We start from the raw sequence: 25209 nt of genomic DNA on the forward strand, positions 1-25209 counted from the left end.
GAGTGGGTTGTGTGTCTTTGAGATGGTATCACATCTTCTGCCTCTCCTTTACCATAAAGCCATGACAGTGCAGCAGCCAGGAGTGCTCTGAGGCTTTGTGGAAAGAGTAATAGTAGCACAGATATAACATACCACTCCCCATTCCTCTAGTTTAGATAAAATTCAGTTACCTGCCACAGGACATGAACTTAAAAGAAAAGCTGTAGGAAAAAATGACTCAAGGAGATATATTTCTGCTCTCCATCAGTAAAGCTGAAGCTGTTTCCCTGTAACCAAATTTTCAACAGTCCTATTTCAACTAAATATTTAAAGATTCTTTACAGTTTGATCCTGGACTTGAGCTTGATGTTTGTGCCACAGTTTTCCTACTACCTGCTATCACCCTTTGCCAATAAGCTTACAGTGGTTCTGAGTGTGTCTACATGCAGTGACTGAAGCAAAAACTTGAAAGCAAAAAGGCTATGCCACTTTAACACACATTTATATAGGCATCTTTAGATAGAAAAACATATCTACAATACTATGTTTAAACATTGCACACGCTAGTTAAATAAACTTAGGAATACACAGTCGTTCCTCCGCAGCAATTACAAAGTGTCAATAAGAAAATAGATTTGTGGACTTTTTGGGGGGGGGAATCCAGGCAGAATTTGAGAATCTCATCCAACTGAAAGAGACAAATCTAAACTCATTCTAGTTTAAAAAGGAGAGGAAAATAATTCCATCTGCTGAATTTTATCTTCAAAATGACCATAAATGTTTGGTTGGTTATTCTGAAGTTGTGAAACTCATGCCTGTTGGTTACCGTAAGCCACAAAAAACATTCCTGCCTACTATCCCAACTTAAACAAACAAACATAAAATTGTGAAGGAGTTGTGCTACTGTGTGAGAAATGATTAAATGCCCAAATCAGTTTCTTTACCTTCATCCTTCCAAAAGAATTTGCAATGTGTGAACAAAGGAGCTGAAGCACTATGGAAGTTGCTTTAAAAACAAACACAAGAAAAATAACACTTCAGCCCTTGCCTTGCTGACAGGTGAGATAAAAGCCATTTCGTCCTACAGAGAAGCTGCAGAGAGAATGGCATTTCAATGGAGGGAAAAACCACCCCACCCCAGATGGTTCCCTTAAAATAAAAGTCTCTCAGGTTCATGACCAAGATTTCAGTCAGCCTTTTAAGAAAGAAAGGGCAGCAACAAACCATACTGGCAATTTACTGACAGGTGTCAGGAACAATGGTGATTTAGAGAAGATTATATATAAATTCTTTCACTACTGTGCTTTGTAATGTATCTGAAAATATCATCTTCAAACTTAACCCAAAATCTCTGGCAGAGCTGATCCTCATGACCAGAGCACAGAGCCTAATTCAATGGAATGAAGCTGGAGGTGGGGAGATTCAGGCTGGATGTGAGAAGGAAGTTCTTCACCATCAGAGTGGTGAAGCCCTGGAATGGGTTGTCCAGGGAGGTGGTTGAGGCCCCATCCCTGGAGGTGTTTAAGACCAGGCTGGATGAGGCTCTGGGCAGCCTGATCTAGTGTGGGGTGTCCCTGCCCACGGCAGGGGGGTTGGAACTAGATGATCCTTGTGGTCCCTTCTACCCCTGACTGATTCTATGATTCTATTCTATGATTCTAATTACCACTTAAGTGCTGTGGAAACTCTTCCACTTCAAATAAAAAACTCACACTCCCTCCTGTATTCCTGCTACTTACTGTAGCCAAACTGAAGGACTTTTACTTGCAAAACACTTCACCACCAAAGGCAAAGTTTTGTAATATGGTTTTAAAGCAACTTACTCACAGATTAGGTTACCAATTTCTTAGTAAAAGCTCAGAGCTTCTAAACATGAATGCAAATAATCCATTATCAAATATACAGTTCTGTTTCAGTGGCCACTATTACAAATAAGGGCACTAACAGTGACTTCAAAAGAGTCTGAATCAGATTTCAGGAGTACAATATTCTTGTTAATATTACATACTTGCAAGACAGAAGCCTTCAGACAACTCTTTACAGAGAAAACAGAAACATAGGGAAATGATTCATGTTGCTTGAAATGGCTGACATTTAAAGTTTTGCAGTTTAGATATTCAACCATAATCTATCATTCAGTAGAAAATGTAAATTGCTATGTATCAGAAAAACTCCAGCATGGTTTTGTGTTTTTACTTTATACACACACACACACACACACACATTAGAGATAGGCACGTTCTTTGTTAGAAATCAGCATGACATTTTTCTGTAGGAACTTGAATACTTCCTTTCACACCAAATTTTCCATCAAACTATGCCCTTCATATAAGGCAGTTGTATGTAGCTAAGCTCAAATTTGCATCAAATTAGAGCTGCACCTAGCTTAAGAAGTATTTGCAAAATACATGTGTCAAAAATGCCATTAAATAAGCAAGGTATCTCTTGTACAGCCTGGAGAAAGAAACTCCTGGGTTTGACATTCTATTAAAATGTAATAAGGGCACAAAAGGAATTTGTAACTGTTAGTCCAAATGATCCAGCTATTCTAACAGCCTGTGCAGTGCAAAGAAGTTCTTACAGTAACATGACAAAGTAGCTCTTTCAAAAGGACTCTTAAGAACTGTTGCTCATTGCTCAGAATGGCATACATCCAAGATATTCACAACTGGCAACAGAGCCCAGAGTATTACAATATTATTGCTGCTACTGTAATAAAAGGAAATGAAGTTGTGATGATAAATGTAAGCTGTAGGGAACTCTGCTTCATTTTACCTAGTGTATTATTCCTTGGCTTTGTCATAAGTTCCATGAAAGTGAAAACCAGAGAAAAGTTATCTATTTGTATTTTCTCCTACAGAAGTGGTGGAGAGTAAAACACAACAGGAAATTAACAGGCTTTGGGTTAGTTGGTTAAAAACGTGTGTGTCAGTTCAACTTGAGTCAAGTTGCCTTGGTTTGTACTAGCAATCTGTAAAGGCTGATGGAATGAGATTCCTTTCATCATGCAGGCACTGCTACCTTTGCTGCAATAGTAGAGGCACACCTTGATAGCCAGGATTGCTTCAGCTGACAGACAGCTCTTAGGTAACTGAAAGGGGATAATATTTTGATGGGAAACATCATTTATTTCTCCAGACAGACACTGTCCTTGAAGCAACCAGGCATTATCTGTAAAAGAAGAACAAGTTTTATCATTAGGATATTTAACATAATGTCTGAAACCTTCAGAGGATACTTTTAGCTACAGGACAGCGTGGACTTCTTCACAGAGAGAGTTGTTAGCTGTTGGAATGTGCTGCCCAGGGAGGTGGTGGAGATGTTCAAGAGGGGACTGGATGTGACACTTGGTGCCATGGTTTAGTAGTCATGAGGTCTTGGGTGACAGGTTGGACTTGATGATCTTTGAGGTCTTTTCCAACCCTATTGATTCTATGATTCTATGACTTTCTTTTCATGTGCAACAGAAGGAGAAATTTCCTTCCTGATCTTTCCAGTCATGGACAAAACAGCTCAGGAAAAGGAATTTATAAATGTTTCTCCAGCAGTCATTTTAAGATGGAGAGATCCATAGCTGTGCTTCAAAACCACAAGTACAGATACAGTACATCTTACTTAAATGCAAAGGATCTGCAATCTGCCCTTTATGCTCTTAAAAGGATACTGAAATTTATTCTGAGAAGTGCAAGCAAAACTCCTTAAATGAATGGGCTGCTATACATCAGAGGTCTAGCACTCCAGGTAAGGTACCTGCCATAAATGCCATCACTTACCTACAGTTTTATGCATTTCCAAACAGAAGTGCTACTTTCACAAGTGGGTTGCTGCAATTTAGCAATGCTCAGGCTAACTGTTACAACAGAAATTGAGCTTCACATTTCAATGTTTAAGAGCATGTGAGCTGAAAAATCAACTGCACAGTAAACTGCATCAAGGGGAGTGTGGCTAGCAGGTCAAGAGAGGTGATTCTTCCTCTTTATTCTGCTCTTGTGAGGCTACAGCTTGAATACTGTGTCCCATTCTAGCATCCCCATCATAAGAAGGACACAGCTGTTGGAGTGAGTCCAGAGGAGGCCAGTCCAGAGGAGGCCACAAAGATGATCCAAGGTCTAGAACACCTCTGCTATGGGGATAGGCTGAGGGAGCTGCAGTTGTTCAACCTAGAGAAGAGAAGACGCTGGGGAGGACCTTATAAGCTGCCTTAAAATACCTGAAAGGATCCTACAGGAAGACTGGAGAGGGACTTTTCATAAGGGTGTCTAGTGATAGGTGAAGCAGGAAAGGTTTTAAGCTGAGGGAGAGTAGGTAAAACTAGATCTTAGGAAGTTCTTCACTACATGGGTGATGGGACTCTGGAATAGGCTGCCCAGGGAGGCTGTGGATGCCTCCTCCCTGGGGATGTTCAAAACCAGGCTAGATGAGGCCTTGCACAGCTGAGTCTAGTTGAGAGGCATTCCTGCCTACGGCAGGAAAGTTGGAGCAGATGATCTCTAAGTAGTCTCTTCCAAGCTAAGCCAATTTTATCATTTGATGATGGCAAACATACCTGGCTCATTGAACTGCATTCAGTAATTTACTGTGAGATGGTACCAAGGGGTTGGCTTTAGAATTCATACACTTGAAATGAGTTGTTGCATTTACATTGCTTACATTCTCCAATTTCACTAATCCCCGAAGCTATCATAGGTATCTTTACAGTATTTGGGGATTATTCAGGCCAAAATGTCTGCTGACTCCCTTGGAAATAGTCTATTTTTACTCCAAAAACACAAACTGCCATGAGAAATGACTTCAAATCGTGAGGTATGTAAACAAATTGCAGTGCCTGTACAGTATTTATTAGAATAGAATTAACCAGGTTGGAAAAGACCTTTGAGATCATCAAGTCCAACCTACCACCCAACACCATCTAATCAACTAGACCATGGCACCAAGCACCCCCTCCAGTCTCTTCCTAAACACCTCCAGTGATGGGGGCTCCACCACCTCCCTGGGCAGCACATTCCAATGGCCAATCTCTCTTCCTGTGAAGAATTTCTTCCTAACATCCAGACTAAACCTCCCCTGGTGCAGCTTGAGACTGTGTCCTCTTGTTCTGGTGCTGGGTGCCTGGGAGAAGAGACCAACCCCCACCTGGCTACAACCTCCCTTCAGGGAGTTGTAGAGAGCAATAAGGTCTCCCCTGAGCCTCCTCTTCTCCAGGATAAGCAACCCCAGCTCCCTCAGCCTCTCCTCACAGGGCTGTGCTCCAAACCCCTCCCCAGCTTTGTTGCCCTTATCTGGACACCTTCCAGCAACTCAACATCTTTCTTAAACCGAGGGGCCCAGAACTGGACACAGGACTCAAGGTGTGGCCTAAGCAGTGCTGAGTCCAGGGGCAGAATGACCTCCCTGCTCCTGCTGGCCACACTGTTCCTGATCCAGGCCAGGATGCTGTTGGTCTTCTTGGCCACCTGGGCACACTGCTGGCTCATGTTCAGCCTACTATCAACCGTTACCCCCAGGTCCCTTTCTGCCTGGTTGCTCTCCAGCCACTCTGACCCCTGCCTGTAGCACTGCTTGGGGTTGTTGTGGCCTATGTGTAGAACCCTGCACTTAGATGTGTTAAATCTCATTTTAAGAGCAGAAACTTGCAAACGTGAATTATAACAAAGTAGGCTGTTAGGTATAAATAAATATACCTCAAATACCTTTTGAAATAGACCGAAGCAAAAGAAAAGCAAAAGAACCAACACAAAAACCCCATCTCTTCCAGAAATATGCTTCAGCTTCACAGTAAGCCTTCTCCCAGAAACAAATGGGATAAGGGGTTGGAATAAGCAGGTCCTGACAGAGTGGAGAGGGCAAGCATCTAAGCAAACCCTGCACTGGCAGCTTGTTCCAAGGAGGTTGAAAAATAAGATAAGATGAAATAAAATAAAATAAAATAAAATAACAACACAAAATAAGATAAGATAAGATAAGGTAAGATATAACACAAAACAAAACAAAATACAATAAACTAAACTAAACTAAACTGCAGCATGTATTAATTCAAGTGAAAAGCAGCTTGTCAGGTGGTTTGGTATTTTCCTTATGCACTCCAGCTGTTAAGTGTATCAACTCCAAATAACATGTACTGCATCACAAGGTCAAATGGGAACACAGGACTGGGAAGGGCGTTTTGATTCATCAAACTGAGACAGATCCCTTGCACTGCAGGCAGGTCATGCCTGCATCTTGCTCACTCCTGTTCCAACTGATTAAACAACACAGGCACTTTACCTTCTGCTGTGATAAACCAGGCATTGGGTGCTTCTTCATTCAGTTTTGAATCTGGAGGTAGAATCAGCTTCAACAAAAACTGAAGTGTCTGGCCGGGAGCTACGGTCAGTGAAGGAAGCTGAACGTTTGGTGCAGATTTAGGCAGTTTTGGAAGGCTTGCTATTTGTTCTTTTTGCACAGGCAGGTTGTCTGGAACATCACATGCTTCTGGATTCAGGATAGGCAGCTATCAGTAGATACAAAAAAAAAAAAAAACCCACAATAATTTCTTTTCATTTGTACTGAAAGCAAATAGGCTTGCACAATACAGCCAAAGCTTCAAAGCTGACATGGACTAGGAAAACTAACATGTGATAATATGGCTGCTGGATGAAACAATTCCTGACAGACTGTAACCATTCTACAGCAGGAAAAAGGAAGGACAAAATCTACAACTAGAGTATCCTTAAATTTCAACTTCTAACCACTGTATTGTATTTTTCACTTCAAATTATGGGCATTTCCTTCAAGTATGGTGGCAAACTGCAGGCTTCAGTAATAAGATCCAAGATTTGAACAATAAGGATTGCACAGTGAAACAAAGGATCATTCCCCAGAAAGGCCACAGACATATGATAGGAAAATGAAAAACACACATGGTGTGTCTGCAAGAGGCATACAAGACAGCTGGACCATTATGTCATATATATGTACACACACATATGGAAACATGAAGACAGTGTCACTGTAAAATGGACAGAAGCATGAATCTGTTTTGTTTTCATGTATTTATTTCTAAGTGAATACAGCAGTGTTCAATTATAACAGTGATTTTGATCTGACAACTTGGATGTCTGCTATGTGTCCTGGAGGTGATTCTGCCCCTCTACTCTGCTCTGCTGAAAGCCCACCTGGACTATTGCATCCAGTTCTGGAGACCCTACTACAGGAAGGATCTGGAGGTGCTGGAATGTGTCCAGAGAAGGGCCAGGAGGATGATTAGAGGGCTGGAGCTCCTCTGCTATGAGGACAGACTGAGAGAGTTTGGGCTGTTCAGTCTGGAGAAGAGAAGGCTCTGAGGAGACCTAATTGTGGCCTTTCAGTATCTGAAGATGGCCTGCAAAAAGCTGGGGAGGGTTAAATTTTTAGGGTGTCAGGTAGTGATAGGACTAGGGGGCATGGAAAAAAAACAACAACCAACTAGAAATGGGTAGATTCAGATTGGATGTCAGAAAGAAATCCTTCCCCATGAGGGTGGTGAGACACTGGAACAGGTTGCCCAGGGAGGCAGTAGAAACCTCATCCATTGAAGACTTTAAGACCAGGCTGGATGGGGCTCTAAGCAACCTGCTCTGGTGTGAGGGGTCCCTGCCCATGGCAGGGGGGTTGGAACTAGATGATCCTTGAGGTCCCTTCCAACCCTAACAATTCTATGATTCTATGACTTCCCCAGACCATCACTTACAACTTAATTACAGAACCTGGAAATCAGTTTCAACTTCCACTTGCTAAAAAGTGCTCAAGAAATGCTTTTCATACTGAAAAATTGAGCTGTATCTTTTCAGTAATTCATGTTTCTGTGTTATTCTTTTCTAGAGGGCCACCACTTTGTGCTTTCATGCAAAAGTTGCCTTTCCAGAGACTAAAGCTTTCAAGAGCTGCACTAACATGCAGTGTTTGTTTGCCAGATCATCATAAATCATTCTGTGAATACAGCTACTGTACCCAAAAAGTTTGCTAGCTATAGGGTTTGTATACCACCTGCCAAAGTCTGTAATAGCAATTTACATCAAGAAACACCACTATGGGCCTGCTTAATTGTATTACTTGCCATGGAAAGAATTTTTGTTTCCAAATCCAGCACTTTAATCTGGTGATTATTTGTGTCTGCAACATACATCAAGCGGCCGTTTTCTTCAACACACAAACCTCCTGGCTCATTCAAAGTTGACTGTGTAAAGCTGGAGCCAATAACATTGCTTGCTTCTCCTGTGCCTGCCAGGGTAGCACAGTTCTTCATCTTAGGATCCACAACCTTAATCTAAGACAAAGACACAAAAAAACCCCTCTGAAAGAGAACCCACCAGGATTCAGAAGGTCTGCATTACCTTCTGCCCCATCTTTTCAGAAGTCAGCACTAATTTTTAGCACTTTAGCTACCAAGTGTGTGTCCTAAAAGCTAAGTTATCATACTCTACCAAATGGCATCTCCCATCTTCTCCTCCCCCAAACCTATGGACTTTATTTCCTTTTGTCTTCATTCAGTGTTCCCTTTCATAAGTTCAAAGCCACCAATGAATGCCTTGTTACTCCAATGCTTGTTATTTTTCTGGAGGCATTTGCAAAACACTTAGAGCACAACAAAACTGGCAGACTAACTTCTGTATCATGAGTCTATGCCATGGGTGTAGGTCTCTTCTCATCTTCCTAGTACCAAGTGATGACAAGAGCAAGCGGCCTCAAGTTGCACCAGGGGATGTTTAGATTAGATATTGGAAGTAACCTTTACACTGAAAGGGTTATCAAACACTGGAATTGGTTCTCCAGGGAAGTGATTGAATCCCCATCCCTGGAGGTGTTTAAAAGACAGAGATGTGGTGCTAAGGGACATGGTTTAGAATTAGAATTAATTAGAATTAATCAGGTTGTAAGATACCTTTGAGATCATCGAGTCCAACCTATCATCCAACACCATCTAATCAACTAAACCATGGCACCAAGCACCCCATCCAGTCTCTTCCTAAACACCTCCAGTGATGGTGACCCCACCACCTCCCTGGGCAGCACACTCCAAAGGCCAATCACTCTTTCTATGAAGAACTTCTTTCTAACATCCAGCCTAAACCTCCCCTGGCACAGTCCTTGTGTCCTCTTGTTCTGGTGCTGGTTTTTCAGGGACTAGACTTGGTAGAGGCAAGTTACAATTGGACTTGATAGTCTCTCCAAGCAAAATGATTCTATGAATCTATCATTTTCTTTCCTAAAAACTGATGGTTTGTGGTTTGTTTTTTTCTTTAACAGTAAAAAAAGTTTGGTTTATACAATACCTGAAACAAAATTTAATTTCCACCATAAATTTCAAGCAGCATTTAGTGTTACTATATCTGACTCAAATCAAAACAAAATGCTTTTCTTTTAATGCCTGTAATAAATGCACAAGAAACAACCTCCTAAACATGAAAGCTTACAGCAAAACAATCTGTCTTATCTCTGAGTTTCATGGAGGCAACCTACAACACTTCTCAAAACTTGTTGTTGTTTTGGTTTTAAGGAAAATGCAAGTCCTCTTGTTCTCCCAGTTTCATCAAACCTGCACTACTCCTGACTAAGCACTCCTACATCTTTTGCTCTAGTTTAGCATCTTTGGAAGATACACGGAAATAAGTCTTTAGTCTGAACTGTAACTTGGCACTTCAAATTTACCTTCCCCAAGGGACAATCCTATCAACACAGCACCATGTGACAGCCAAACAACATCTACATTGATGATCTGGATGAGGAGATTGAGTCAGTCATCAGCAAATTTGCAGAGGACACCAAGTTAGGAGCAGATGTTGGTCAGTTAGAGGGTGCAAAGGCTCTGCAGAGGGACCTTGACCGACTGGACAGATGGGCAGAGTCCAATGGGATGGCATTTAACAAGTCCAAGTGCCGGGTGCTGCACTTTGGCCACGGCAACCCCATGCAGAGCTACAGGCTGGGGTCAGAGTGGCTGGAGAGCTCCCAAACAGAGAGGGACCTGGGGGTGCTGATTGACACCCGCCTAAACATGAGCCAGCAGTGTGCCCAGGTGGCCAAGAGGGCCAATGGCATCCTGGCCTGTATTAGGAATAGTGTGGCCAGCAGGAGCAGGGAGGTCATTGTGCCCCTGTACTCTGCACTGGTTAGGCCACACCTTGAGTCCTGTGTCCGGTTCTGGGCCCCTCAGTTTAAGAAGGACATCGAGACACTTGAACGTGTCCAGAGCAGGGCACCAAGGCTGGGGAGAGGCCTTGAGCACAGCCCTGTGAGGAGAGGCTGAGGGAGCTGGGATTGTTTAGCCTGGAGAAGAGGAGGCTCAGGGGTGACCTCCTTGCCCTCTACAACTACCTGAAAGGTGGTTGTAGACAGGAAGGGGTTGGTCTCTTCTCCCAGACAACCAGCACCAGAACAAGGGGACACAGTCTTAAGCTGCACCAGGGGAGGTTTAGACTCGAGGTGAGGAGAAAGTTCTTCACCAAGTGAGTCATTCATCATTGGAATGGGCTGCCCAGGGAGGTGGTGGAGTCACCATCCCTGGAGGTGTTCAAGAGGGGATTGGACGTGGCACTTGGTGCCATGGTCTAGTTATGAGGTCTGTGGTGACAGGTTGGACTCGATGATCCTCAAAGTCTCTTTCAGTCTTTGTGATACTGTGATACAAAGAACCCACAAAGGAACTTGCATCAGTTTTTTCCTCAGCTTAACAGGAACAGGCACAATATCTGTATGTCCCTAAAATAATCCTCTGTAGCAGTAGAACTGCAAAGCCTGTACATTATAAGCTACTGTATGCTTACCTTGTGGTTATAGGAATCTGCCACATAGAGCAGTTTTCTTTTCTTGTCCCACGCCACTCCTAAAGGATGCTGCAACTTTGCATTTATGCCTGCTCCATCCACATCACCAAAGGCAAACAAATTCTGCAAAAGTATTTCATGAAATGAGTACATCTGATTATTCAATGCTGGCTTGACTTTCAATGATTTTAGTTCAATGGAGATCCACCAACTTAAAAAAACCCTAAGAAAAGAAGTAAAACTCAAGACAACTTCAAAACAAGGATACTGAAAAGTAGGAAGCATGAACACTAACCATGGAAATGGAAATTCTTGCATTTCAGTTATCAGTGGGAATCCAGCTGGCTTTACAGACTACATATTGCTGAATCCAGTTGGCTATTTTAAAAATGAGTTAATTAATTTGTTAGCTTGAGAAGCAACAATCTGCACTACCACTGAGGAGCATCACAACCACCACACATTTGAATTCCAAGTAGTGAAGTTAAGAAATTGATGGCCACGGAAACTGATTTACCCTCTCACCCCAAAAGTGGTTCCTCCAGGTCAGGCTTGAGAAATATTAGTAGGGCAGTGTGGGGAAGTTTGAAGTGATTACCAATGGATCTCTCTCTCCTCCTACAAGGTGTTTCACTGCTCCGTCTTTCAGGGAGATGGTTCGCACAGTGCTGCTCTCGCTGTCCGCCACAAAAAGGCAGTTCCATGGCTCTTCAGAAGCCAGAGAGAGACCTGAAGGCTGCGCAAAGCCTGCCTTATGTGGGTATGCATTGTTTCTGTTCTCTTCATTTCCACTCCCAGCAAAGCGAAGGCAGACTCCCTTCTTTAAATCACTACAGGAAAACAGTACTCAGGTTTCAGAATGAGTTTGAAATACTTCAGACACGAAGCATAAACTTAAGCTACGGGACAAGCACTTCTAAATTACAAACCCAACCGCTGCACAAGGAGTTGCCTGATACCTTTGTGCTAACTTTTATTTCTGCTTAGTATTAGTATCATTCATCACTAGGTAATTCAGCAAAGAAAAGTAACAGTCAATGATACAAATGTACCTTACCAAGCCATAGTTTTAGAGCAAAAGTAGCATCTTTCATTTCATCTAACAGGTGTGGGAAAAAGCAGGCAGACATTAAAAGGACACACACCTTTCAAGTCTGAACAGAAGCAGCAAGATTCAACCCAAGCATGGTTGAGAAAAAATATTTTTAGCTTAATTTGATTCTCTCTCTCTTTGGGATTTGAAAGCTGTTTACCAAGACAAACAGCAATTTCACAGGTCTCTTCTTATAGTTGCTTACCTTCCCTTTGGTAGTTTTCCACCTTCCAACATCAGTGCCCATATCTGATGAGTGCCTGCCATTGCTATCCATAGAACATCATCTTCCTGGTCCCCTGAAACTATTAAAATTAGATATATAAAAAAAGATGGGGAAAAAAAAAATCCCACTTTGGGAATGTTTTACAAAACAAAGAAATCAACAAATCAACTTTACTGCCTCCCCCCCGCCCCCCTTACTCCAGCTCACATTTGGCCTTGGGGAATTAAAATGAAAACTAACCCAAAAATGGAGGGAGAGAAGGGAAGAGGATGTCTTTCTTTCATCTACCAAGAACTCTGCTATTTTTCTGCCATTCTCTTCCCACAGACATACAAAAGCTGTGGTTTTAATATCCTTGCCTGATAAAAGCAACTCTTCGGATGGGATTTGCTTTTTGCAAGATTCTGCTATTTGGTTCATGCTTCACCTGTTATTTTTGCTATCTGCAATGGACAACCAATATGTAGGTACCTTTGTAAGCATGGTTTTGAAGAGGGGAGAAGAATGTGTGGTTTGTTGGGTTCTTTTCTACTATGCTAGTGATAAAAAAGCCCCACTATTGGCAGTTGCTTGGAAGTTTTGAAACCCATGGCAGTAGCACTGTATGTTATATACAGAGTACACAATGTTTTTAAGATAAGAGTAACTGACGTTTGCCTGTTGGAGAGCAACAACTGCTGCTCATTCAAACGTTAGGAGTGATGTGGGCAATTACTAACTTCCTCCCTCTCCACTAATCAAACAGTTTCCAAGTTGTTCTCTCCATGCCCATGCAAATATGCTATCACAAATGCAGGAGGCAGATGTGTGGAACAGTGACCTGGTCAAGGAATGTTCAAGGACGTGCCAAACATTTCGGTTTTTCAACTCCAAGCATAAAACTCCTATTCAACCAATCAAATGCTGTAAGTTCTGCAAAGCTTGCTCAGATAATACTTCACAAATAAAATGATGCAAATGGAAAGTGAAGAATTTTGAGTGCTTTGCAGCTTTAAGCAGATCATATCACAGTGTGAGAAGAACCATGAAGACACGTTGTGAAAGGCTATTAAAAAAAAAATCCCCAAACCAGAAGAAATTTACTCAGCTTTTTCTGAAAATCTTAAGGAATAGAGAAAAAAAATTCAGAAATCAGAAATGCTCTACTGGAACCTGGAGAATTTTACTGATTAAAACCAGCTAAAAATTTAGAATAGAATAGAATTAACCAGGTTGAAAAAGACCTTCGAGATCATTGAGTCCAACCTACCAACCAACACCATCTAATCAACTAAACCATGGCACTAAGTGCCTCATCCAGTCTCTTCCTAAACACCTCCAGTGATGGGGACTCCACCACCTCCCTCGGCAGACCATTCCAAAGGCAAATCACTCTTTCTGTGAAGAATTTCTTCCTAACATCCAACCTAAACCTCCCCTGGTGCAGCTTGAGATTGTGTCCTCCTGTTCTGGTGCTGCTTGCCTGGGAGAAGAGACCATCCCCCACCTGGTTACAGCCTCCCTTCAGGTAGTTGTAAACAGCAAGAAGGTCTCCCCTGAGCCTCCTCTTTTCCAGGCTAAACAATCCCAGCTCCCTCAGCCTCTCCTCACAGGGCTGTGCTCCCCTCCCCAGCTGTGTTGCCCTTCTCTGGACACGTTCCAGCAACTCAACATCTTTCCTAAACTGAGGGGCCCAGAACTGGACACAGGACTCAAGGTGTGGCCTAACCAGTGCTGAGTACAGGGGCACAATGAACTCCCTGCTCCTGCTGGCCACACTGTTCCTGACTGTTCCAGGATGCCATTGGCCTTCTTGGCCACCTGGGCACACCACTGGCTCATGTTCAGCCTACTATCGACCAGTACCCCAGTAAAGTTGATATTTAAAAGCTGCATTAAAATGGGGTCACTGTTATCTTTTTACCACCCTACTAGTCTCTGCACACTGTACAGAACTGCATAAATCTGGTCAGAGGCAACATTAAATTGTTTTTCTAAATGAATGCTACTAGGTATTGGAATAACTACTAGCCACAACAGAAAAATACCTTCAATTGTTTCCCACAGAAACTTTTTATTCACATGAACTTAACCAACATTAAGTATCTCAGAGCCGTTACTACAAACAATATAATGGATACCTCCCTCCCTATTTTGTGGTTTCAGAATAAAAGCAATTATATGTAAAATCCCTGAAAGCATTTTAAACCTGAGAATTTAGCCTAAATCAATCTACCTAAACTTCAATTACCACCCTTCTCCCAGATGAGATCCTGATGGTTTTGTTCTGATCTTAAACATTTCCTACATTACAAGCTGCAAGAAGGAAAGAGAAATGATTCTGAAGTCAGAAGAACTACTTCCTCATACTGTGAGCCCTCTTCAGAGTAGTACTGGTATGATTTTAACAGTTCATCTTCAGCCTTTTGCATTTCTTTGATCAAGACACAAGTTTCCAAAACTGATGAAAGAAAATCTCCTGCCCCTTTCCTGCACCTTCACCTGGGCTCCCTGTTTTTACATAAGATAGAGCTCCAAGAAAAGAAGTCAAACTTCCAAGGCACCTAAAAGGCTTTTTGTTGAGCAGAAAGGTTTTCAAAATGAGTTGGAAAATGCATGTTTTATGAGTCACCAAAGTACTGACAATGCCAAAAACACCCCCCCAAAAGCCCCCAATATAATAACACCCGCACTATGGAATCACCTTTGATTAAAGCTTGCTGCCAAGACATTTAAATGGAGAAAATGTCCTATGAAATCATTTCACTACTTCCTATTTAGCCAAAGTTCTGTTTCAGGGCTTTATCTTTCCATGATGCATATCCTGCGCTTTTCAGATGCTACTATTCTGAGTACCCCAGAATGAATAATGCTAAAATAAGTGTTGAGAAAGTGAGCTTTTTATCTTTCTGTGCTCGTGCAGTTCATTCTGAGGGATCTCCAAGAGTGCTTTGTTGATTTTTAATTTTCACTTCATCCACCAATGAAACTGAGTGAGATTTAGACTGGACCCTTCAAAAAACCTGTTCCATTCATCCCTCTTCAGTTCCATCCACTGAAAACTCCTCTGTGACAGGTGAAAAATTGAAGAGGTTTCTTTGTCTAATGCTGCACACTGCAAGGCTTATCAAATATGAGACACACACAAGAAATTATCAATATTAATTTCAAATGTTACTGAATATGTAAGACAGAAGATCCTTTCTTCAACTAGAGAACAAGACAGGAGAAAAATAAGACCTCCATAACCATCATACATTGTAAATGCAACTTACATGTTTTCTACTAGATGGCAATTAGAGCAAAGAGAATGGATGCAAGCATGGAAACAGCATGAGCACACTGAATCGTGAAAGATATGTCAACTTTGGTAAATAAATGTATACAAACCCAGAAAAGCAACAACAGTGACAATAGCTGCACAGCTAAGGTATTTTATCACTCAAGGGTCCTAATATTTAATGCTTTATGTTCTGAAACAAAAGAGAAAAACCTCTTCATTCAGCACAGAAGAGCTCGAAGACATGTCACTATTGTCATCCTCGCACTGCTCTCTCAGAATGGGCCAGGGAGAACCAGTATGCTAAAATTATGGTAATGCCATCATTATCATAACTCTTTATCATCCTTGGATGGAAAGAATTTATTTTTAAAGAACTTACTATACACCAACATAAAAGAATAAAGCAATTCTGCTACATTTATTCAATTAAGCACCACATTCCAACCTATCTTGAGCTGTTTTAAAAACCCAGTGCAGTTTCTCCTTATTAGGGTATGTGCTTTCTTATCTTTAGTGCTGCCTCTATCAAAGCAAAGTATGGCTTGCAAATGTGATATGTTATAAAGATTTACTAATAATGAACTAGAGCTCTGAATGTACTGCTTTTCCATATTATATGATGCTTCAGTTATTATATATACATTGACTAAGTTCTGGAATCTGCCTCTGCTACATCTCTTGTGTTTTAAGAGCTCACGGCCCCGTTTGTACACAGAGACAACTTTAAACAGTTCAGGAATGCTGCTGACCATTAGCTGTGAGTCAGTCTGAATCCACAGGAAAGCCTTTACTTTGTACCAGTCAACAGTCCTATCTGTTTGAAGAGTTTCCATTCCCAGGACTAGCCACACTTCCAGCTTCCCCGTCTGAAGACTGAATGCTTATTTCCAGCCTGGGAATTAAACGCCTGGGAATCGAAGCTAAATTTTGTGGCTGGCACTGCTGACATTTTCTAAATAGACTGAAGTTCAAAAATATTATTTTCTACTAATTTTATCTGTAAAAAAAAATAACAGGGAAGAGATCTGTTGGTACACTCATCCTCTGCAAAAGCACAAGGCAAAAAGGGCTATACAACACAGACGGGCACACTGCCTACGGACACATGTGAATGCAAGTCTTGCCTTCACTTCAATCAGTCAAAGTCTGTCAAATTTAACCCAAACCTGGCTGTCAGAAATCTAGAGAATTGCTGTTCAGTGACACAGAGATAGCAAAGTCTTAAAGGAATTCTTCAGTACAGCCAATCTGGACTGTTACAAGCACACATCGTCCTTTTTCTCCTTAAAACAGCAGAAGTAAAAACTTTAATGTCTTCCATTTCGCCTCTGTCTTTAATGAAGAAGTCACTTTTCTCTTTCAAATTTCAAACATTATAAATCAAAAATAATTATAATTGATAAGCAAATCTAGTGCATAGTTCAAAAAGAAAAATCAATGTGGTTTCATGTCAATGATGTCTCCAACGTGATTTTCTGTGGAACTGAACTTATACCATGGCAGAGGCATCCCAGAGCTGTACTCTGCACAGGAAGCTGCTAGAGATGAGATGGCTTTTTGCATTCCAAGTAAATCAATGTTGCTACACCATGCAGTATTTTACACATGCAATGCTATGAGTAAATCCAATTTTGAGTTGTCCAGAAAAATAACTCCTTGAGCACCTTGAGCACTGTGTACAGTTCTGGGCTCCTCAGTTTAGGAAAGATGTTGCTAGGAAAGATGTTTAGGAAAGAGTTGCTAGAATGTGTCCAGAGAAGGGCAATGAGGCTGGGGAGAGGCTGAGGGAGCTGGGGTTGCTTAGCCTGGAGGAGGGCTCAGAGGAGACCTTATCGCTCTCTACAACTACCTGAAGGGAGGTTGTAGCCAGGTGGGGGTTGGTCTCTTCTCCCAGGCAACCAGCATCAGAACAAGAGCACACAGTCTCAAGCTGTGCCAGAAGAGATTTAGGTTGGATGTTAGGAAGAAATTCTTCACAGAAGTAGTGATTTGCCATTGGAATGGGCTGCCCAAGGAGGTGATGGAGTCACTGTGTTTACAAAGAGCCTGGATGGGGTGCTTGGTTGCATGGTTTAGTTGATTAGATGGTGTTGGGTGATAGGTTGGACTCGATGATCCTGAAGGTCTTTTCCAACCTGGTTAATTCTATTCTATTCTATTCTATTCTATTCTATTCTATTCTATTCTATTCTATTCTATTCTATTCTATTCTATTCTATTTAATCCCTGATGATCACAAAAGTAGCTCTTTTCTTTTCAGCCAATACCAAGGAAAATTCCTTTTACAGGGCAGTGAAGACTAGAGCCTCAATGCTAGCATGAAGCCAGACTAGAAGGAAAGAGTGATGTGCAGAAAGCATACTTTCAAGATACTAACTTTAGACTTAAACAGTTCATTAAACACTCAGGAAGTGTTTATTGCTGAAGAGATTATTGTTTTATTTTTTAGTAAAATTAGGGAAGAATCACCATGAGTAGTTCAGGAAAAAACCCCAGTTTCCTCTGGAATGCAGTGGTACTAAATAACCCTTTACCAGAAACATGGAGAGGGGAAAAAAAAACCCAACCACAAAAAACTTACATATTTTTGCCTTTTAAGGGCTCTAAAAATGGTACCAGTACGATAAGGTACTGTACTTACATTTAAATAATATCTGTGTAACACCTAAATTGAGGCACACATTTCCAACTGGTTTACTAAAAGCATGGTTAATGCTGTATGTGGGAGTTCTATAAATAGATTACAATCATGCAATTTAAAACCAGATTTTGGAATGTGAAACACACAGTTATGTCACCAAGCACAGGTCATTGTCCTGTTCCTTCCAGCAAGAATGCAGCTATCAAGTACATTTCACGCTCAGATCAACTGTGCATTTAAGCACCACTTGCTTTCGACACCCACTGAGTAAAAATAGAAAGGTACAACACAGAAACACAGAGTAATTGAATATATATTTTTAAGCTGCTGCCCTTCCCCATGTATTTCCTGCACAATCTGTGTCAGTGCAAATTTCAGCACCATCTTCAAGGAAGTCAGAACTTAATCCATGGAGTTCATTCAAGAATTTCCAAGGAGGAGGGTAAAACACAAGCTCACTCACAACTAAAGAAACAAAGAAGATGGACAAGAATACTGTTTGCCTGAATCCTAGTGCATGTTCTGCCTCCATTTACTGCCCTACCTTAAAGAGAGACATTTGTGCCAACTTTTTTAGAATGATATTTCAGTCACTTCATCTCTTTGCCTCAGACTTCAGCATCTATATAAAATGAAAGCCTATTAGCTCACAAAAATACTAAGAGGATGCTTAAAAGCAAGCTACTTAATAGCATCTGTTCTGAATATTAACTTATTAACTCATAAACTTTTTTCCTCAATATTTTTAATTTCACAACAAAAAGTATACATTCAAATTTTAAACCACAATGACAGGTTGGACTTAATGATCTTTGAGGTCTCTTCCAACCTTGGTGATTCTGTGATTCTGTGAATGAAGACTTTTAATTGATGAATACATAATTTAAACTACGTTGGGACTAATGTGAAGGAATATAAATGATGCAGAAATACATTTTTCTCTTCACCTTTCACTGTGAAAAATGTCAGTATGAGTTTTTCAATGCTATATAATGACTACATATCCAGCTTAAAGACTTGTTTTTAATCTCCCTTTTGTGTCCTGGACAGCATAGCTTTGGACACTTCCAGGAAACCCATAGAGGCTTCACTTATTTAAAAATTATAAAATTCATAAATCTTTCTTCTGGAAAATAAAAACTGCCTCTTGTACACAGCCTAAGCTACTCAGATGTAAAGAAAATGGGAAAGGATGTTATTTTCCATATGCCATCCTAGCTAACACAGAAGTCAAACTCAGTTGTTGAAGCATACATTACCTTCTGACTTGCACAGAGATAAATGTAAGCATGCATAAAAAATCGGTACCACTGTGTGCATGTAAATAAAATTAATGCTGGAAACTCATAAATTATTTCACCCATCCAAAAGCTTGCACAGACACTGGCATGATAGTTTTATTATACTGACAATGGGGTATCTAGCAGTTTAGACAGCACAGTAAGGATCACCTACAGAAGGCTGGGTCTCTGCTCAGGACAGTGAAGATTTCCCACAAAACTGCTTCGCGTGCATCTGCTGAGTAACAAATGCATCCTGTGACACGCTGGATAGTGACAGAAGAGCCTACTAGGCTCAAGCAATTTGCAGTTAATAAAACTTTGACAAACTCTGCTGCAGTGTTGGCAACAAAGCTAGAGAAGTCACTGCAGCTCATGACAACATCTATGCTTTAAGACATATGCACTGCAGACTACAAGATACAGTCCTGGCTCCTTGTACTCTTGAGACAGACTCCTGTTAGCATTCTACTCAATATAATCCTCTGTTTTGACTACTCCTTCTGGTTATAGTTTTCTGAAGAGTTTTATATAGCTATTACAATAATTTACATTTTTCTTAGCTTACTCACACAAAAAAATCTTCAGAAGAAACTGAAAGCACACCCTCTCCCCCTCTATTTAATCCATTTGGCCTATTGCCTTCTCAAATAAGGCATTTAAATTGATTTAATCTCTTCTTATCTGACAGGTTATATTATATTTTGTAGAGATCTAAATAGACAACTGACTGGTAGAGTCTAATTGAATATGAAAAAGTCTGCACTGGTCTGAACAGAGTGCATTCAGCAGATCTGATTTTTATGTAAATGCTCATAAAAATTCATAAGTGTTGAGCACTGCAGATGACTAATCCTCTACAGGTGACTAATTCAGTGATTACTATGTTCATGCTGATAACAACCATATCAATTAACATTTAACAAGCAGAGCTCTCCCAAATAAAAAGTATCAACAGATATTCAACTACTGGCAGAAGCAGAGGAAAGAATAATGAAAAACTGAAAGTAAAATTAGAGGATATTTTGAATATTTCTATTAATCAGCTTAGACTTCTGGAGCACTGATGAGTTATTAGTCTCCTCCATCGCTGATCTGCGACACGGCTCTGCAGTAACATCCCATGGAGATCAGCTTTCTGGTTCAAGACACCTTGAAAACTATCTAGTCACACACAGTCTACTGGGTTCACAAAAGTTAAATCAGATGGGATAAAATTCAGCAAAACTCATGCCTTCACTAATAGCAACCCACGTCCAGTGAGAGTCTCTTTCATGCACTCCCCCTTCCTCTTGCAAGTAGGATTGAATATGCTTAGCACAGATTTGAAGGGTCATTGACAAAGCCTTTGAAAAAAGTGCCCTTTTCTTTGTTTCTCAGTAGAAGATATAGTACTACAAGTGTTAAATCTGAAAACTGATGCTGGTATTTAAGTAGTCAAGGCTGCTGCTGGTGATACACTGTCTATACCAACAATGGCTTTGTACCAGAAGACTTCTATACAATCAGCCTTTATGAATTAGCTCCATGCTCCCTTACAACTTAATTTGAATGTGCTTTCCTCCCTCATAACTGACCCAAGATTATAACAAATGCTTCCAGGAGAGTAAAATGTTCTAATTTACTAATCTTACAAACCACCTCTAATTGAAAGTTATTATACTGTGCTAATTCCCCACCTCATTCATCCGTAGATTAAAGCAAGCCTAACACTGGAAGTGAATTTTTATGCCTGAAATACAGATCTAAGAGTTTTACACCACATTAAAGCATTGTTCTGTTATTGCTCAGAAACTGGCATCTGCAACTTCTAAACTGTACTGGAATGGAAACATGAGAAAATAAGAGTATCAACTCACAGTAACAGCTGAAGACATGGCAGTTACGTGATGGTAAGATCAGGTGTGTGAGAAATGTATTAGGAAAGCAAGCTACTTTAATCCTCAGAAGCTGAGTCTTCCAAAGATTTAATTTTTACTCCCTGACACTTGCAAGTTTTTTTCAGAGGTATTCTCCTTCTATCTATCATGACCTTGAATCTAATGATTTTGTGCCACCTAAACAGGAATAAACAGAGGTCCCCCATTAAAATTATTTTTAATTCCTAAATTCAAATATTTACAAGGGGTTGGACATGTCTGTATAGTAAAGGAACTTCTAGACAATGCTTACTTCCTGTAAAATGTAGCTGCTTCTTAAGTGATCCTGGCATAAAGCACTGGCCTAACAAAGCAACAGAAATTCCTTCTGTATTTGGACCCAGTAACTACATGTCGTCCAACAAAAGAATTTGATTCCACTGAGGAACAGTTCACTTTTTTCTCTAGGATCCAAAGCAGACCTGCATTTTTCACTTGTGAGTAAAACCACTGTTTTTCAGAAAAGTAGATCCTGACTTTTTCACATCTCAGATTATTACCAAAAAGAAGAAGGTACTTAGCAAACAGTCGTGCATGTATAAATGTGATAAAAGCTCAAGTGATACACTACTTGAATTTCCAAAGACCACGTCCCATGGCGAACTGATAGGCTGCTCTTCTCCTTTTGCTCCACCTTCCTTATCAACACCTTGTATCCCAATGCCTGCTACAGTGGTCACCATCTCCAATTCCAGGTCAATCTGCAAAAAAATAATACACAGTGAATGTCCAACACTAACTTGATTGAATTCATGGAAAATTTGATGCTTTACCAACAGAGTAATAAAACCTGTTAGCCAACTACAATGAATGCAGTGAAGGAAGTTTGTGGACTGGTGCTTTGAAGTGAAATGCAGAATGAAACTATATGATAGTGCAAAGGCAGCTGAACAATACAAATGCACAGCAAAATGAGTAAGGATGTACCTCCTCTGACTACAAATCAGACATACTGGTGAGTATCTGAGTACAAGATCTACTGAGTTGCATAAAATACTTTTAATAACAACAAACTTAACTTTTGACTATTCTAAATTTGACCTAACCAAATGTTGTCCAATGACAACATCTATTAAGAGAAACACTGCAGTGCTGTAACACCTTTCAAGTGTTTCACATGCAGACAGTTCTGATAATAAAGCAGTTACCTGTACTTCAGAGATCCAAAGAGCTAGCAAAAGTTTACATAGTCACTGAACTGTAGCAGTATGATAACTTTAGATAAGAATCTGATACTACTGGAAGTGAAACAAAACCAATTTTTCTTTCCAGGACAAAGAATACTAAGAATAGAAATTTCTCATAACAGGAAAGCAAGACTCATTAGAGAGAGAGAACAAAATACTCATTTATACTAGAATGAGTAGAGTGTATCATCCTCATTTGAACAGAAGCACAAAAGTACAGACCCCTTTAAAAAAACCCAAGCTGCACAACAGCATTTTTTTCAGTAAGGTACTGGATCTTTCATGATGTTGAGGGTATTCAGAGAGCAATTCATCTGGTGTAAAGATTCGTTCATCTGTGTTACAGGAGAAGAAGGTAAAGGGATTCAAGTTCTTGAATATGGAGAATTTACCTTTCTAATTAGGTGGTTTTCTGTATCAGCTACATAAATAATGTTATCTTTTATAGCGATCCCTTGCGGCGAGTTGAAAGATGCCTCTGAGAATCTTCCATCTCTCTTTCCACTGTTTGGACCTAAAAAGAAAACACAGCAAACTCAAAATTTTAGAGGAAAAAAAAAGGTAACACCTTAAGGTGCTTACATTTAAACCTGTAAGAGATACACATTTTCTAAGAGATGCTTTCACAGCACCTTGTACAATTGACATTACTAATATCTTGTGTGGCCTCAATAGCCTGGTGCTATTAAGTTTTGAACTCACTGTCCACAAGTTCTCTGCTTTAAGCTCATCATCCAATGAGAAGTTTTAATAGGGGTCTAACTGGCTGTTGTCCCCTTGCAGTAAAGGACAGTAACAACAACAGAAGACAGAAATAAAAACTCTACATCTTTCCTTATTCCTGACAACACCGAAGAAAGCCAGCAGGAAAAGACTTCTATTTCCAAAAGTCATTTCAACTCCATTTCAATGGTTTAGATTTTGATGTAATCACAAATGAAACCAATATTGGCAGCATTGTCTCATTATTAGTAATAATAATTAGGGGGAAAAAATGACATGGAACTAATTACACAAAAGAACAGTGAGAATGATGGAGTGACAGTCTTCTGCACAGAACAATCAACAAAGGTGAGCATTGTATTGCAGAGGGATTAACATTTAAAGTGCATTAGTGGTATGTGTCAGCAGAAGACATTTAGGTATGACTTGTGTGCATCATGATTGATGATGCAAATATAGTAATTTCAACCTTTGTGCATGCCCACATTTCTATCAACTTGATTGCATTATTTTCTGCCCACTGAATCACTTAACTGAGTCACTGAAATACACAAACTTTTACAAGCTACTGTGAGAAGACAATTTAGACCTTAACAGACAGGAAGGACTGAGGTGAGGTGTGCCAGATTCCAGTAGTTCCCCTTGTAAGCATCAAAGTGCACATTCCCAGGGAAGGGAGTAACACAGTACCACAGGATAGGAGGGGTACTAGTTCAGAGGTTAGGACACTGCCCTCTGAATTGCTGTTTAATGATTATTCCAGAATGCTAATGGGTAGCTTCTTGGCAGAGAATTCATCTCATACATCACAGAGAAATCCAATTTTTTCACTTTAGTCTTAAGAAATCCTGTTTGTACTTCCCACAGAAGGGTGTTAAGACTGATGCCTTTATCAGATTAACTTGTGTAACTGGTCTGTCTATTCAATGCACTGATACTTCAAATTACAAGAGATGGTCTTCCTTTCTTTAAACATCAGTGCCACTGGTATTTCCATGATGTTTGTAGAATCCTGCCATGGGACAGGCATTAGCCAATTACAAAACTAAGTAATATAGGACACATCAGCTCACAGGTCCTGATTCTGAGACAAATGAACCATTGTTTTCAATAATTTAGGGATTCAAACACTGTCTATTATGGCTGGTTATAGATGGTCCATTCTAACAGCAATTGGTGCATTAAGATGGAACTTTGACTACTGTTAACAGATTACAAAAGAAGTCTGAATGTTTCATTAATGGAAGAGTAAAGCATACAGGGTGTGCATACTTTCTTGATCTGCATTCTTTACAGCACAGTAATTTTATAAAAAGTCAAAGAAATTATTTTTTTCAAAGCTGAAATGTTACTAATATAAACTTTGTGACAAATAATTTAAAATACTTCCCCAGTTTTCTTAACTGGTTTTTATGTTACACCTCAATTTTGGTGAGAACACAAGTGCAATGCTGCTGCAATGTTCTTCATAATTCTCCCTTCCTCTAAAAAAAAAACCAACTACACAAAAAAACACAACCCCAAAACCTCCTCACACAACACCATTACCATAATTAATACTCATTTCTTCCTTGGAAATGGAGGCATTACTGTCTCTTTTCCCTACCTTGCTGCTGGATGTGGATATATATCACTAAAATCTTAAACCATTTGCAACTCTATTCATAAGAACAGGAAAATCAGGTTTTGTAATTCACACTAGGCATCACATGGAAAGGCAAACTTTAGTCAATGGAATAAGGGGGGAGAAAAAATCAGACATTTGAATCAATTGTATTAACTGATGGTATTACACTACAGAATAGAATTAACCAGGTTGGAAAAGACCTTTGAGATCATTGAGTCCAACCTATCATCCAACACCATCTAATCAACTAAACCATGGCACCAAGCACCCCATCCAGTCTCTTCCTAAACACCTCCAGTGATGGTGACTCCACCACCTCCCTGGGCAGCACATTCCAAAGGCCAATCTCTCTTTCTATGAAGAACTTCTTCCTAACATCCAGCCTAAACCTCCCCCGGCACAGCTTGTATCCAGTAAAAATTACTTCATGACAAAGAATTTTGTCAATGTTCTTAAACTGTTAGGTTTAGTTGATTAGATGCTGGTGGGTG

General features: G+C 40.3%; 1 protein-coding gene across 1 annotated transcript in view; it reads right to left on the reverse strand.

Moving 5' to 3' along the window:
- Positions 1 to 2729: 2729 nt before the first annotated feature.
- NHLRC2 (NHL repeat containing 2) overlaps positions 2730 to 25209 on the reverse strand; it is a 31972-nt gene continuing 9492 nt past the window's right edge. The window contains exons 4-11 of the mRNA XM_009908162.2: positions 22761 to 22882; positions 21753 to 21882; positions 12059 to 12158; positions 11359 to 11590; positions 10761 to 10883; positions 8054 to 8263; positions 6244 to 6469; positions 2730 to 3150 (exon numbers count right to left, since the gene is read on the reverse strand). Of these exons, the coding sequence (XP_009906464.2) occupies positions 2885 to 3150; positions 6244 to 6469; positions 8054 to 8263; positions 10761 to 10883; positions 11359 to 11590; positions 12059 to 12158; positions 21753 to 21882; positions 22761 to 22882 (1409 nt within the window). The 3' untranslated portion in view covers positions 2730 to 2884. The remainder of the gene's footprint in view (positions 3151 to 6243; positions 6470 to 8053; positions 8264 to 10760; positions 10884 to 11358; positions 11591 to 12058; positions 12159 to 21752; positions 21883 to 22760; positions 22883 to 25209) is intronic.

This window comes from Dryobates pubescens, chromosome 8 (genome assembly GCF_014839835.1).
Source record: "Dryobates pubescens isolate bDryPub1 chromosome 8, bDryPub1.pri, whole genome shotgun sequence".
Lineage (NCBI taxonomy): Eukaryota > Metazoa > Chordata > Aves > Piciformes > Picidae > Dryobates > Dryobates pubescens.